Source organism: Ambystoma mexicanum, chromosome 12 (genome assembly GCF_040938575.1).
Source record: "Ambystoma mexicanum isolate Mex_15411 chromosome 12, UKY_AmexF1_1, whole genome shotgun sequence".
NCBI lineage: Eukaryota > Metazoa > Chordata > Amphibia > Caudata > Ambystomatidae > Ambystoma > Ambystoma mexicanum.
In genome coordinates, this window is record NC_090936.1 from 34,564,019 (window position 1) to 34,580,572 (window position 16,554).

Consider the following 16,554-nt stretch of genomic DNA (forward strand, 5'->3'; position numbering starts at 1 on the left):
GGTGCAGGAGTTGCAGCAGCCATCCTCTTCCAGCTCGTCTTCTCTTCTTTTGTTCCAGTGGTCGACTGCCTTCCAAGCAAAGAGACTCACCTTTTAAACTGTTTTCTCCCATTCATTTCAGCCTAGCTGCCACTCACCCAGCAGGCTGGCTGTCCTTGCCGTACAGTCAGCCAGCTAGCCAGCCAATCACGCCAGAGTGCCTTTGGGTCTCCTATGAGACTAAGCACAGGGAGTTTCGGGCACCTCCCTCATTTCCTGCCCACCCCAGACACTCCGGCACCAGAGGCGGTCTTCAGTCCTGAAGCCCGCCAAAGGTATAGGAACAAAGGGACCAAACCTGGTTTGGCGTGCAGAGACAAACTCTAGAAGGACGTTTTCAAAAAATAAATGGCGAAAAAAGAAGACCGGCACCCATTTAAACAAAGGAGGCTCAGATGTCACCTTGAAAAACATGGCTCCTGCGATTTAACGCTACAGGTGTTTGCAGTAGGGAAAAATTATGGTAGTTCGTTGTAAAACCACTGCCACCAGCCATTTCGAGAGGAAAGGGTAGTGTTTGACTGCTACATTAGTTGCTAGACATAGGGGATACTAGGTAACCCCTTCAGCACTCTATTGTAAGATAGGGTGTGCTGGGTCTAGGAATTTAAAAAGACTAGTAAAGTCAATTTAACTTTACTTTCTCTGGGAAACAGTAGTTTATCCCAGGAGGTATTTAAACCTTGGGTTGGGACAGCCTAAAAAGGCTTCCCTGTGTCACTGCACTGAAGTTGCTGCGTGATACACATGGAAAGATGATGCCTATGGAGTGGTCTAAAACGCCATAATCAAAGATGAGTAAAACACACATCAAAATATGAGAGAGTGGGGAACAAAGGCTCACACTCTCCAGGAAAAAAAATCAAATCCTCAAAATCCAGCAAAGTTGCTGGGGGTCTCTAAGGTGGAGGGAATTAGCACATTCCTGAGAATTCTCACCAACAGCCTGAGCAAGGGGAGTTGAAATCAACACAGAAAAGGTAAGCCAGTGTACTTCTCAAGTGAGAAAACATGACTTAGGGCAATAAAGTAAGTACCCCACGCCCCCAAAGTACCTCTGGTTTGAAGAAGGTGGTCCATCTGGATTCAGCATTGCTACAGCCAAGCAAGCCCTTGTTCCTGGGCCTCAGTCGTGGGGACAAGAGGGATGACGTCCGATGGGCTCCTGCAGCAGTACTCCGGAAAAGACTTCGGCAGCTACGGATCTTCGATTTAGCGGCTCTTCGCAATTTCAGTGCCTTGATGCAGAACGAATATCCCTGGTTGGACTTTCCTTTCTCCCTCGGTCCTGGACTCTGGATCGGGATTTCTTGCTTCTAAAGTGTCCTTAGAAGGCTCCTGGAGCTTTTGGCCAAGTTTGTTCCACGCAAGATGTTGCACTCGGTTATGGACATTCGACCCCTGGCATTGGGCTTCTGCAACACTGGAGAGGCACAGCAAGTCGAGGATTGCGCCAAAGTGGAGTTTGTCACAGGGCTATTTGGTCTCACCAGCCCAAGGGGAGAAAAGCAGTTCTGGCCGGAGCATCTCCGTTGATGCGAAAAAGGAGGCAAGCACAGCAGCAGGGCTTCACCGGGCACTTCGAGGTCCACGAGGTTGCAGCAGGCTTCTCTTCACGATTTCTTCTTCGGATGTTTCTTACAGTAGCAGACTGCCTTTAGTCCCAAGAACCTGACCTTACCCCCTAAGTGCCAAGGACGAGGTATCTCGTACTTGGGATTACCTCCCTGTTGCCAAGGATGAGATAGCTCCTCCTTGGCACTTAAGGGGTTAATGAAGGAGAAAATGTTAGAAGGCATTGAATGGTGAAATATCGAAATCACCAAAAAAGGCCTTCGCACTGGGGGGAGAAAAACCATGGCAGTTAAAAGTTAAGCTTGTTCCCATTTATTCACAGCCTAGGCTGTCAATCACACAGCAGGGTGGCTGTCCTTTCCGGACAGCCAGCCTGCCAATCAGGACTGGTTTTGTTCAGGCACACCTAGAGACAAAGGACCGGGGAGTTTCGGGACACTCCCTCACTTCTTGTCCTTCCAGACACACTGGAGCCAGGGGGCGGGCTTCAGGGCTGAAGTCCGCCAAAGGCAAAACACACAAACGGCTCAAACGCATCTCAACATACAGATTAAAGCCCAGAAAGACCTCACAAACAGAAATAGCGAAAAAAGAAGACGAGAGACATTTTGACAAAATGGATGCTACACTGCAGCTAAGGGTTCAGCCTGCTGTTAACAACGGTAGTAAAAAGTACACTGCAGCTAAGGGTTCAGCCTGCTGTTAACAACGGTAGTAAAAAGTAAACCACTGCCACCAGCCATTTAAAGTAGTAAGGTAACAAAAAATGTTACATGAGAAAGTAGGATAAGGGGCTACTGGTACTCCACATAAAATGGTGTGTGCTAGAGCTACAAGGTAAAAAGGCAAGTACGATCAATTTCACTTTACTATTCTTGGGAACAGTAGATTACTCAAGAAAAGGTAGGTAAACCATGCGAGAAATCCAAGGGACTTCTCAGTGACATTGCACTGAGGTTGCTGTGCATCACTATACAAAAGAAAAGGATGCCTATGGTGTTTGTCAGACTACAAAAACCATGAAAACAAATTCCTAGTCAGGGGAAAAACACAGGAGGGAGTGAGAAAAAGATGCCACTCACAAGTTAAAATGAAAAAGTCCCAGGTCCAGCAAAAGAGCTGGAGGTCTCCAAGGTGGGAGGAAATGAGCACAGAAATGAAAATTCTCACATTAGAGTGGCAGAGCAGTTAGGCTTATCTTAAGGGGAAGATGTGAGCTGTAGGCAAGTACCCTGAACACAATTAGTAATGCACATCAAAGTAACACTTATACATTTATATTAAAATATAGATTATATTTACACAAGAGTTAAATACTTGGCACAATAAACCAACACACATAGGTATACTTTACAATACTTCCTAAAGGCCACTTCTTACTTGGTAGTTGCTGAACGTGTACAATTGTAACAGGAGTTTGACAGGGCTACCATATTATCTGTAATAACGCGCACCCACAAAGTAATACAGTAATTGCATTTAGTCAGCATACACATAAGATCATGATTTTTGGGAAGGAAAACAGTTGGTTAGTGTTATCCTAATATAGCTTCAGGTTCTAGAGGCAAGTTCCCTGCACAGCAAGTCTTTTAAAGTCCAGAATGCAACCCTAGCTAAAAGGCAGCTCAGATAGGCTTAAAGTCTTGAAAAGGAGCAGAAGTCAAAGGTTCCTGTGCATACTTTTTAGTCTCTAGGAAAGAAGATCGAAGAAGACTTAACCAACGTTGTAGACCCTGTTAAAGGACTCGCTCAGAGTTTGCCCTGGACACCTCTACGTGCACTCCAATGCACTGGAGTGACTTTCTGGAATAAGGTAAGCAATACCCCCCCTCCTCCCCCAACAGTACCTGAGGTTTGAAGAAAACGTTTGTGGGGGATGCTCCGCGATGTTACAGCTCTGGGCCGGACCTGCGGATTCCTTGGTCCGATGACTGAAGGCAGGATAATGGACGGGTTCTCTCAGAAGCAGTCTCAAGGGAGGACCTCTGACACTGCTTTCATCAACTTTTCTGGTCACTGCGGTTTTGGCACCTTTTCGGCAGCACCAACAACGTGATTCGCCCGGTCAATCATCTTCGGTTCCTGCAGTCACACACTGATGAGGGAGTCTGGACGAGTTGGATTGTGTCACCTTGATGGCTCAGCAAAGACTTGGAAGGATTCGGCATTTCCACGACTATCCACTCAAAATGGGGAGCAGGTTTCCTGGTATTGGGGTTCCACAGCTCTGAGAACTCACAGACCTCAGGAGATGGCTCAAATCAAAGTTTGTCTTGGGACTGGCTGTTCCCACCAGTCAAAGGGAAGGAGTCGTCCTCTTCGGAGTTTCTCCGTCGCACAGAAAACAGGGTCAGGATAGCAGTGGTCGCTTCACGGTATTGCAAAGGGTCTGCAGGCGTCTCTGGACGTCGTCTTCGGTTAATTCAGCTTCCAGTGGTCTACTTGCTCTTCACTCCCGGAGCCTCACCTTTTATACAGTTTCAGCACTCACTCCTCTGCAAGTTTCCTCTAAATTTTACAGAAAGGGGCGTTTGGCTGTCCAATGAGGACAGCCAGACCTCCAGTGGGAGCTGGCCCCATTCAGGCAATGACAGGGGGTGGACAACTCCTCCCCCACTTCCTGCTTGCCCAAACACTCTGGCGCCTGGCGGGAACTCGCAAGGGTTCCCGCCAAAGGCAAAACAACCCTCCTAGAATGGTAGAAGAAGGGCTGACATAAGAACAACCATGCTAGTAACGGCTAAAAAAGAAGGGAGGCCCAAATTAGTACTTGGGTGCACCTATTGTGCACTACCGAGGCTATGGACATATATTGTGCTAGACATATTACACAATAGTTGGTAAAACACGTCAACTGCCACCAGCCATAACTAGGAGATTGTCTTTATGACTAAAAAGTCACAGGAGCAGAGGGAAGGTGGATACTAGGTATCCCTTTGACACTCCACATAAGGTGGTGTATGCCAATCTCTCAGACTATTAAGTTTTAGGAGAGATACTAAGTATCATTAAGAACTGTAGTTACTCCAGGATAAAGAAAAGAATCTCAAAGGAGGACCCCAAGGGTCCCCAGCAACACTGCCCATAAGGAGCTGTGTGCTGCAATATACAGATGTCTGTGTTATAGAGGAAAATAGACTCCATAGCCAGGTAAAATACAAAGAATAGAGTTTCAAAAGACAGATCCCATAAGAATGAATTAGTGGAAAAAGGCTCCACTCATTCAGGATTTCAGAAAAAGCTCCAGAAGTCCAGCAAAAAGGGCTGGGGTCTCACTAGAAGAGGGGGGTGAAACATAAGGGAGCAGTTTCTTACCTGTAACTCCATTTCTCCAGCATTGGTATCTTTCATGGATTCACATGCTTAGAATATTCCCCGTCGTCAGGCTGGGAACCCTCAGTATATTTATTAAGACGTTTTCCATAGGAAAAATTGACACTTGTGTCCCATCTACATCGTTTTGGGCTGCGTACGCCTGACTCAATAGGACGTAGAGACAAAAACTTCAACGACTTCAGCGCTGACAGTACCAGATTTGAGACTCCAGTTAAGTGGAAACTTTTTGGCTGGAGGAAAAGTCCGAAACATGCCTTTCAGGAAATGTTTTACCAGTCAATCGCTGAACAGCGGCGTTGAATTTCTTTTCCGAGTAATTCTCGAGATGGCCGCCAAATGAACTTTAATGGAGGAAAAAGCCAATCCTTGCTCCGCCAAGTGTAGCAAATATGGAAGAATCTGTTCTGCTCCGACGCTTAAGGGGTCTACTCCCGGATGATCCCTGCACCACACATAGAACCTCTTCCATTTACCTGCATATGAAGCGTTCGTGGACGGAGCTTGTGCCGCCTGTAAGATTTGACGACACTTCGAGGGAATGTTGAGGTCCCAAACTCGGAGAAGTCAGGAGCCAGTCCATCAGGTTGAGGGATTCTGGATCGTGATGCCAAACTGCTCCTTTATCCTGAGATAGAAGGTTCGGAATCTTCCAGAACTTCACTGGTTCTGATATTGACAGCTGGAGAAGGTCTGAGAACCACGACTGTCTCGCCCAGTAAGGAGCCACTACAATTACCCGACATGGGTACTTGTGAATCCACTGGAGTGTCTGCCAAATGAGCGGAAATGGAGAGAACGCGTAAGCGAACCTGTTGGTCCACGGGAAGGGAAACTCATCAACCATCGATCCGGGTTGTGGCCACCTGCTCGCGTAATGTGTGCACTTCTTGTTCTCTCGGATTGCAAACAGATCCAGGGATGGATGACCCTATTTTCTGAAGATGCTTGCTAGTTGTCGATTGTCCAGTTCCCACTCGTGCAGTTGATTCATTTCCCTGCTGAGTGAGTCTGCTTGTATATTCCTTACCCCTGGAAGATGGTAAGCCATTATGCTCGTATTCTGTTCGAGGGCCCAATGCCATATTCTTTTAGCTTCGCTCGAGAGAGCCCTGGAACGTGTACCCCCTTGTTTCCTGAGATAGAACATCGTTTTTGTATTGTCCGTTAGTATTCTGATGACCGATGCTCGTATGTGCGGTAGAAAGGACTTCAGAGCCCAACGCACTGCTCTTAAATCCAGCAGGTTGATGTGAAGATTAGACTCCGCCGTGGACCATTGAACTTGAACTTGCAGGGAGCCTAGATGGGCTCCCCATCCTTTCAGCGATGCATCCGTTACCACATTGCTTGAAAATTTGGTTCCTGTAGGGGCATCCCTCTCGTCAAATTGTCCGAGAGCTGCCACCACCGAAGTGCCCGCAGAAGGTTGTTGGTGATGCTCAACTTGTCCGACCACAAGCCTCAACTCTGGGACCATCGGTCTGCCAGAAACTCCTGTACCGGCCTCATGAAGAGACGGCAATTGTTTACCAACGGAATAAAGGACGCCAAGGCCACCAACATCGAAATGTATTTTCTGACTGACACCCTGGTGCCCACTTTCCATTCTTTCGCCTTGTGTTAGTTTTTTAATTCTTTCCAAGGAGGGCTTCACTAGCCCGGATTGAGTTTGGAATTCCACGCCCAGAAATACCAAATTCTTTGAGGGCATTAACGAGGATTTCTCGAAGTTGACTGAAAAACCCAAGCCTTTCAGAAGTTGCATGGTGACCTTTAGGCTTGCCTGTGTTATGGTCGGAGACTAACCCCTTATCAGCCAATCGTCCAGGTAAGGGTAAACGCGGTGATCTTTTCTTCACAGCCAAGCTGCCACTGGAGCCAAATATTTTGTGAACGTCCTGGGAGACAACTTTAGTCTGAAAAGAAGTACTTTGAACTGGTAATGGCTCCGACCGACTACGAACCTCAGAAACTTTGTGTCGTCAACGCATAGGTATGTGAAGATATGCGTCTTGAAGGTCCAACGACGCCAGAAAATCTCCCGGCTGTATAGATCAAATGACCTCCTGAAGCGTGAGCATTTTGAACTTCAGATTTTTCAGGGTCTTGTTGAGAGCCTGAAGGTCCAGAATGGGTCGCCACTTGCCGTTGGGTTTCTTGACCTCGAAGTAACGCAAGTAAACTCCCCTGCCTCTCTCAGCCACCGGGACGAATTCTATAGCCCCTTTTTGCAGCATAAGCTCCACTTCTTATTGTAATATGCGAAGATGAGGTTGCACCGAACACACAGGTGGAATTTGTGACGGTGTTTCCTTGAACTGCAACAAGTGGCCTAGTTTTATTGTGTCCAATACCCAGCGATCTGTTATACTTTCCCACTCGTCAACGCAACGGGATACCATTCCTCCCAGGATGTCCTGAAACTTGTCATTGTTGGGACTTTGACTGTGTCTTTTGCTGACGAGGAATATCCCCTTTTTCCTGAAGCCTGGTAGTTTCAGCCTCTTCGCGTTGCCTGGACCGCACGCCTATAACTCTGGGAGGAGTATGAAGGCCTACTGAAATTTCGGTCTCTAGATGTGGTAAAGCAGGAATTTCCTGCTGCTCCGCGGAAGAGACGAAAAGATCGAAAGGTTCTTCCACTTGGCAGGGCTCCTAGCGACCTGGCCGTGTCTATCTTCTTTCATACCTTTCAAGGCCTCATCCACTTTCTCTCCGAACAGTTGGTCACCCTCACACGGCATATCGAGCACCTTATACTGGACCTCCGGTCTAAAGTTGGTACATTTTAGCCAGGCTTGCCTTCTCAAAACCACTCCGTTGTTTGTTTGAACCCGGACTCCACCAAGTCGACAGCGATATTAATCGAGTGGTTCGATGCCTCTTCCCCCTCACGGACCAGTAACATAGCAGACTTTCTATGCTCCTCAGGAAGGTGTTCTGGAATAGGGGCCAAACGATGCCACATCTCCCTGTCGTACCTTGCCATAATTGCCAGCAAGTTAGCTGCTTTAACCGTCGTCGCTCCTACGGATAGAATCTTCTTGCCAACGCGTCCCGTCTCCTAGCCCCATTATCCAGAGGGGTAGAACATTTGCATTGCGATCTGGCCTTCCTAGCCCCTGCCGCCGACACTATCGACTCTGGAGAAGGTTGAGTGGTCAAGCATTTAGGCGTAGAGTCTGGAGCTTTGAATTTCTTTTCTAATTTGCCCTTTATTGCTGGTTCTGTAACAGGTTGAGCATGGTCCTCAAGCCTTCTTGCCAGACGTGGTCCAGAATGGGAACTGAGAAGCCTGACTTACTGCTTTTCACCATATCGTCGAACAAGAAACATTCCTCCTTTTCTTCTTCAGGGGTCAGACCAAACTCAATACAGGCTTTGCCCATCATCACGTGAAAAGCATTGATGTCGTCTAGCGGCGACGGTTGAGCCAGGCTTCAAGGTGTTTCCATCTCCGCCTCTGACTCCTATGTAGGATCCCTCGAAGGGGATGATGAAACATCCGAAAAAGAGTCTCTAGGTTCTGACTCTGAATCCTGTTACTCCCCTTCCTCCGGGTATGCACGTGGTGGTTCCTTGCTAACTGGACGGGAGGTTGGATTCCCTGTCAACCGCGTAGAAGGACCCTGTTCGTCGTCGGTAGGCATCGCCAGCATCCCCGAAGGTGCGCCTACGAGGGGTAGCCTTGCATCCAACTGCTTCAGAAGGGACTGTAGCATGGACAACACTTGCAAGGATAGTACAGATTGAGGATTCAATAAAAACGATGAAGCGGGGACACTTTGCCCTCCCGAAACCGTCGACGAACCAATCCCTTGCAATCCTAGATCTGCTGGACCAGCAATCTGTTCTCGATCCTCCTCCATGCATGATATTGAGAAGGCTGCCTCCAGCTGTAATAAGGCCTCTGGAAGAACTGCATCGTACACCTCCGGCTGCCATGCCCTTGGAGAGGCCACCGTCGACGATGTCAATGTGGAGAAGTCTATCGTCGCTGTCGTATACACCGGGGCCACTGCAGGTGTTACCTGCGTCGACGGTAACGATCTCGTCAACGACGGAGTCTCAGTCGACGATGGTGTAGGCTGTGACGCAGCTTCTCTTGGCGATCCCGCCTGTTTTGATTAAGATCTATGCCTCGTCGAGTCTCTACTCGAGGAAGACCTGTGATGGTCTAAGGAGGAGGTCTTCAGAGGATCTTTTCCTTTTTTCGAAGATGAAGACGACTTTCCTAGATTGCGATCCCGCCCATGTTTCAAAGATTCCTTCGCCGGGTGTTTCTCTGAGGGGCGCTTTTCCATTGATTGCGGTTTTTTCACCGACCGGCGATGTGATTCTGCCTTCGATGATTTAGGCCTGGATGCTAGGCTATGCGCCGATCCTACCTCCGATGAAGGGTAGGTTCCTTCATTTAGCCACATCACCAGACTTCTATTCCGATCCTTTAGCATTTTCTGTGAGAAACCTTTGCAGATCTCACAACTGTCCACCGAGTGGTGTGGGTGTAGATAGTACAAGCATTCCATGTGCCCATCTCCTTCATAGACATTTTTCAGTCCGCTCGTGGCACACTGGTGGAAAAACGCCTTTCCTGACATTTTAACGGAAACACTCAAGAGTAGAATTCAACCTCCCGCTACTTTAGAGACGGTTGAAATCTGAAGGGAGCAGCGGGGGCGGGGCTATTTATACCCCTACATTCTATTGGGTCAGGCATACGCAGCCCAAAACGACATAGACGGGACACAGAAGTGTCAAATTTTTTTCCTATGGAAAACCTCTTAATAAATATACTGAGGGTTCCCAGCCTGACGACGGGGAATATTATAAGCATGTGAATCCATGAAAGATCCAATGCTGGAGAAAAATGATTCATCTCCCTAGCATGGTCCTATAGGTATCTATGGAGGGAAAGGTGCAAAAGGAAAATCCTTCCCAACATCAATTATCACTATCTTACAGAAAAGAAGTCTTGCAGACAAAATAATTATGCGCCATACTTCAGTCATCTCTTAAAGCGCCTACTGGAAGCAATGGCTGTTCACAGCGAGTAATCCCAAAACATGGACAGCACATTAACAATCCAAACACAAACTGAAAATACACATTGGTAAATTTGACAAAGCATGATGTGCAAACAATCCAAATAGTTCTCAACTATATAATCTTTAACAATGTCACACTATTGGACAGTTAAATAACGATGTTATTTGGCATTTATATAGCGCCCTATATATCATTGGTATTTCCTCAAAGCACTGGTAGGTTGAACGCCCTCGGGGACCGTAGTCCAGGTTAGTTGAGAGAGTAAGGTGTCGTTGGGTGCTTGGGTGGACCGATTGTGTGTGCAGCTGAAGCGATTACCTGATGGTAGCTGCATCCTAGCATTAGGGGAGGTGGTATTTGATATCAGTAAAATGTGTGCAGTCTGGAAGATGGTCACCAGGTCTGGGTTCAGGCTGCGTTAGGCCTGTGTAGGACGCTTATGTGTGCAGCTAGGCTGATTGCGAGGGGTATAGCTGCATTTTATCAGTGTTGAGGTGTTCATGAAGTATTGTTCGTATTTGAGCAGGTAGTCTGAAATTGATTGAGGAGTGTTGCTGTGCTCTAATTGAGTGTTGGCGTATAGTAGAGAGTGAGCGTGGCGATACGAGTGGCGAGCGTCTGGGAGGAGGATTAGATCTGATGAGTTTGCTGTTCCGGATTTCAGGTACTAGAGCATTATACATACCATTTTTTTAAATGTCTGCAATTAAACGCATGTAAAACCATGACAGTTTAGCATATTTAGAGTATGAGATATCAAATGGTGAGTAACAAGGCAAAAGTCACTGTGAGAGGTTCTAAAAGCAAAGGGATATTTGTCCTTCCTGTCTTCCAGGGATTACAGAGGGCGTCCTACCACATAAAAGCAGCCATTGAAAGGCAAGTGTTTTACAATGCAGTAGACCGCCTTTCAGAAAGTAGATAAACATGTTCAAGAAACAAACTGTGCCAGATGATGTTTCGGTGAAAAGAGATCTGCTTTTCTGTATCATGCGTATACATACACAGGTCTTTGTTTACTCAGCACAGAGTAGGTACTGTATATATTTCAGAAGAGACATTTTAACTTGGCAATACATGAGTAACACCTTTGCCTGATACTTACATGATAAACTCATTAGGTTGACAAACCGTTGTAGCAACTCCTCCAAGAACAATCCAGGGGTTTAATACTGTTTGTCCACCAGTAACAGATGTTCCTGCCTCCTCTGCTGCATCTTTAAAGCCCTGGATGATAAGCGGCATTACCTTGTCTCGCTCCTACAGATGAAATGTCAAAGAAAGTTGGCATAATTTTAACAGCACATTCTCTGGTATCAGAATTCAGACAATGTGAAATGTTGGAAGGCATCGGACACTCCAGCAACAGGACTAATAACACGAGTAGTTGCCCAGCATCTCTTGCCTGATGCAGCTTTCTTTCAGAAACAGTTATCAGGAGCAGCGCCTACCTAGGTGTTTCAGCACCCCTGTTCCCATTGGGACAAATAGGGTGTCAAGTCCTACCCTACAGTCCCCACCAGTGCACAGAATTGGGAGCTGCAACTACCCTTCAGGGGGAAACGGTTTTCTAATACAACTTGTGTGCTCACAATAAAAAAAAATTGCATCCATCGTATCGAGCCTAATGCTTTTCTATTGGGAACTTTTGGGATTATCTTAAACCCCACCACCAAAAGTAATGAACCTGCATTTACTTACCTGGAACATAGTTGCCTTTGCTCCTGGGCAGGTAAAGACTTCCTAAGACTAACTTTGTAGCCGCCTTAGAATTTAACAGTATATGATTTTAAATATATAATACTTTTCTACTCCACCACTTTAACTCCAGACAGTATGGTTCCTCTGTGGATTTGCTATTTAACTGCTTTACTCTAAACTGAAGTGGGTGGATCCAACTGACCACCCCACTGTGATGGTTCCAGTGTTATTATAGCCTTATAGACCGAGGAAGGGGGTCATTACCGTGGGGTAATGACCCGAGGCGAAGCCAAGGCCCATAAATTGGGGAAGGGCCATTATCCCAAGCGATAACGTCCACTGCCTAAGGCTATTCGAAGAGAATGGTAGCAGCAATACATGTTTCAGAGCTTTGGTGCTGAAGTAAAAAACGTCACTTTAATAATGAGAAAATAAATGGATAAACTGAGCTAGTAAATTAAATGTGATTTTATTTTGTAGCATTTAAAAGCTTGTCTTCAAACATTAAGCATTTCAATTACAAACTTTGTTAAACTGGAGCGGGTTTTACATTATGTGACAAATCTGAGGAGGTCGTCCCTTTTCCCGTAGGAGATGGGGGGGTAGGGTTGGGAGGGGGAGACCTTTCCCATGGGGCCAGGGTGGTGCGTCCACATTACAATAGTCCCCTGGGTAGTGGGGTAAGTTCACTGGGGGAGGTTCACATAGGAGAGGAAGCCAGTTATGTGATTAGGGACGACCATTCCCAGAGAATGCGATATTCGTCCGCTTTATTAGACCCTCCCTCCTTCCCCAAAACAAGCTCTCCTTCCCAGGGCCCAATAAGTAACAATATATTTTATTGTGATGTCAACCAACCTGCTAGGCCGGTCTGATGGCCCTGAAGATACCAACTGTTTCCCATATAACTCCAATTCAAGTAATGTAAAGACGATGATGAGCAGGGGTATGATGATCACTCCAGAGAACCAGAGTGAACAGTCTAGTCTATCACAGCATTTGATTGGTAAAGGGAAATGCAAATCTGTAGAGGGAAACCAACATGGAGAGAGCCATCCACTGACGAGGCAGCCCATGAGGCGCCCAACTAGCCAACACGGGAAGGCGTGCGTGGAGGGAAATGGGAGCGCAGAAGTAGTCCAAGCAACCAAAGCTACTCACACTGCCCGAACAAACCTCCGGGCATCCTACAATTCGGCAAGCCACCAGAAAGCAACGCCCCCATCACGAGAAGGGAGACTAGTTTGGAAGCGCGACTGTCACAGAGAAGAAAAGCCAGAACGCAAGCTGACCGGCAAGGACACCGACGACTACGGAGAAGAGTGATAGGGAGAATTCTCAGGAAAGTGCTAATTCCCTTCTACCTTAGAGACCCCCAGCTCTTTCGCTGGACTCGAGGAGAGCAAGACCTTTTTCTCACTCATGTGAACATCCGTGAGGATCTGCTCTCCAACCTGTTCACTAACATTCCCTCTGTCCTCATCCTACTCAATCTCTCATCTGCCTTTGACACGGTCAACCATACCATCCCTGCTGAACCGTCTACGCGATGGCCTGGTTATCACTGATCAGGCTCTGGCTGACCTCTTTCCTCTCTGATCGACCCTTCCAGGTCAAACGTGGGTCCTTCCTATCATCTATCTCTACTTGTGGTGTTCCCCAGGCATCTAACCTCTCGCCCTGGCTTTTCAACCTATACTTGGCAACTCTCGGCCACTGCATTGCCATTTTCTGCTCAAATTTCCAGTGTTACGCTGTCCTTTCCTTCTCTCATCTCGGATTGCCTTACTGCCATTCAAGATTGGTGTTCCGCTAATGATCTCTGTCGGAACGCTAGCAAGACTGAAATCCTCCTCAACGGGACACCTTCTCCATCTTTTCCCCTCACTCTCTGGCCAGCCTCCCATGGCCCTCCTCCTAACCCCACCCGCGAGGCTAAGAACCTTGGGGTCATCTTTGATTGTACACTTTCCTTCTCTGCTCATATCCCTGAGGTCTCTAAAAAGTCAAGCTTCATACTGAACCTCCTCAGGAGGTGCTCTACCCTTCCTCTCCTTCCCAAAGAATCTCACTGTCTCCCAAGCTCTGGTTCTCTCTAGGTTGGACATTATTTATTTATTTATTTTTATTTATTTATTTGTATATTTGTTACACGCCCAGACCCTCGGGTGTCACGGTGAGGTTATAAGATAGCTTAGAAATTAGTCACAAACAAACATTACAAAGGGTGCAATACAAGATATAGGTTACAACATATTCACAACAATATACAGTGGCCTAAGTATTCACAACAGTGTCCGATGGAGGGGTCCTCTCTTAGGGTGCTAATATTGGTTGAATAACCAGGTTTTTAGCTGTTTCTTAAAGAGCTTGAAGGAGGATGCTTTTTTGATGATGATGGGTAGGGTGTTCCAGTGTTTGGGGGCTAAAGTGGTGAAGCTGCTGCCCCCTGCTCTAGTGGTTTTGAATCGAGGGGGGTCCAGGAGGAGTTTGTCGTTGGATCTCAGTAATCTTATGTTAGTTTTAGGATGCAGAGTGTTATTGAGGTAGGTAGGTCCTTTTTTTGTAATGCATTTGTGGGTGATGCATAGTGTTTTGAAAATGATGCGGGCTTTGATGGGGAGCCAGTGGGCATCTTTCCTGGTCTTGGATATATGGTCTTATTTTTTTATGCCTAGTGCTGCCCTCAGGACTTTGTTTTGCAAAAGTTGCATTTTGGCTAGGTTGGTGTTGGAGGTGCCCAGTAGTAAAACATTACAGTAGTCCAATTTCGACAGGACCAGTGCTCTGGCCAGGGTGAGGCAGTTTGCTGGGGTCAGAAATTGTCGATTAATTTGGAGGTGTAGGCCGTGGAGGAGGAAAGTGCATTGATCTGTTTGGTCATGGTCAGGCTAGCATCGAAGTACACGCCCAGTGTTTTTACTTGTTTTGACACTGGGATATTGGTGCCGTCGATGTTGATGGTTGAATATTCTGGCTGAAGGGTTGCTAATTTGGCTGGAGCTCCTACGATGAGGACTTCCGTCTTCTCATCGTTAAGACATAGGCTGTTCAATGCCATCCAGTTTTGTATGATGACGTAAATTTTATTGATAGCTAAAGTGTCCTGGTCATAGTTGCCTGTAAGAGGTATAAGGATCTGGGGCATTGTAACAGCCTCTTTCCAAATCTACCTGCCTCTTCTCTCCACCCTCTGCAACTAATCCAGAACAGGACTGCAAGACTTGTCCTTGGCCTCAAGTCCTGGGATCGCATCTCTCCAGCTCTGAAATCTCTCCATTGGCTCCCAGTGGATGCAAGGATTACATTTAAAACTCTCTGCATTGTCCACGAGACTTTCAGGGGTCTGGTTCCAACATGTCTTCAGCTAACCTTCTGTAAATACCGCCCCTCTCAAGCTTTTCACTCCTCTTCCTGTAACTCCCTCAGGGTCAGTAGGTTTTCTAAGAAATAGGCTGGGCGTAGATCTCAGTCTTCGGCTGGGGCCCACCTCTGGAACAGCCTCCCCGTCACTCTAAAACTTGAGGAAATCCATCTCATGTTCCGGAAGCACCTCAAGACCTTCCTCTTTGCTTCTGCCTTTGCCCCCCTCTCCCCTGCTGATCGGTTCTCTCTTGGCACCATGCATCTGGACACCCTGTGTCCTCTGGTCCCAGGTTCCTGCTCACCCTACCGCACTGCCTACGGGCCACCCCTTGCACTGGGGTCTGTACCTGTACTCTACTTTGTTCTGCACTTTCCACCCCCCCTTCCATGCACTTTTCCTCCTCCCCCTCTTCTATGCACTTGCACATTCTCAATGTCATTGGGCCTAGTAAGATCGCTTGTTTTATTCTCCCCTGTTCCCCTCCCTTGCCTCGCTCTGAAACACCTGTATATGAGCACGATATAAATAAAATATATCATATCAATTATGTTTCGGTGATTTGGTTTTGGAGTCTGACAAACTCCATAGGCATCATCTTTTTACATTGTGACACACAGCACCTTCAGTGCAGTGGCAAAGGGAAGTCTTTCAGATTTCCCAAAGGTTTAAATACCTTCTCTTGGTTAAACTACAGTTTCCAAGAGCAGTGAAGTGAAATTGACTTTACTCACTTTGTAACTTTCTAGACCCAGCACACACTACCTTACAATAGGATGCTCGAGGGGCTACTTAGTATCCCCTTTGTCTAGTTTTTCATGTAACATTTAATGTTACCCTTTCTACAATTAATGGCTGGTGGCAGTGGTTTACTTTTTACTACAATTGAGTGTTTTTTACCGCGTGCTGCAATTGCAGCTACAGTAAAGCACCCATGGGTGCCCATTTCGTCAAATGGCCCGGTCTTCTGTTTTCAACATTTCTTGTTGTAAAGGTCCTTCTTGAGATTTACTCTGCGCGCCAAACCAGGTTTGGTCCCTTTGTTCATTTTGTCTTTGGCGGGATTCACTAGTGAAGCCCGCCCCTGGCTCCAGCGTGTCTGTCAGGGGCAGGAAGTTAGGGAGGTGAACGAAACTCCCTGTGCTTTATCCCCTTGGTTACAGGAATGCACCCAAAGGGGATTGGTTGGCTGGCTGTCCTTGGAGGACAGCCACCCTGATGTGTGATTGACAGCTAGGCTGCAAATGAATGGGGGAATCCTGCATAAAAGGAGGGGTCTTTTGCTTGGAAGGCAGAGTCGACCACTGGACGAAGGAATCTGAAGTAGAACTTGGAAGAGACACCTACTGCAACTCCTGGACCGTTGGTTTGCTTGGTGAAGCCCTGCTGCAGTGCTGAAGCTCCGAATTCACCTCGACTAGAGAAGCTCTGCAAAGGATGACTTCTCCCCTTGGGTTGGTGGGACAAATCGACTCCAAGACATCTGGAAA

The 16,554-nt window shown here is 47.1% G+C and overlaps 1 protein-coding gene across 1 annotated transcript in view; it reads right to left on the reverse strand.

The window, feature by feature from the left end:
• Window positions 1-16,554, reverse strand: part of SEPHS1 (selenophosphate synthetase 1) — a 181,583-nt gene that overhangs the window by 95,093 nt on the left and 69,936 nt on the right. Inside the window, exon 4 of the mRNA XM_069627883.1 lies at window positions 11,105-11,259. Coding sequence (XP_069483984.1) covers window positions 11,105-11,259 — 155 coding nt within the window. The remainder of the gene's footprint in view (window positions 1-11,104; window positions 11,260-16,554) is intronic.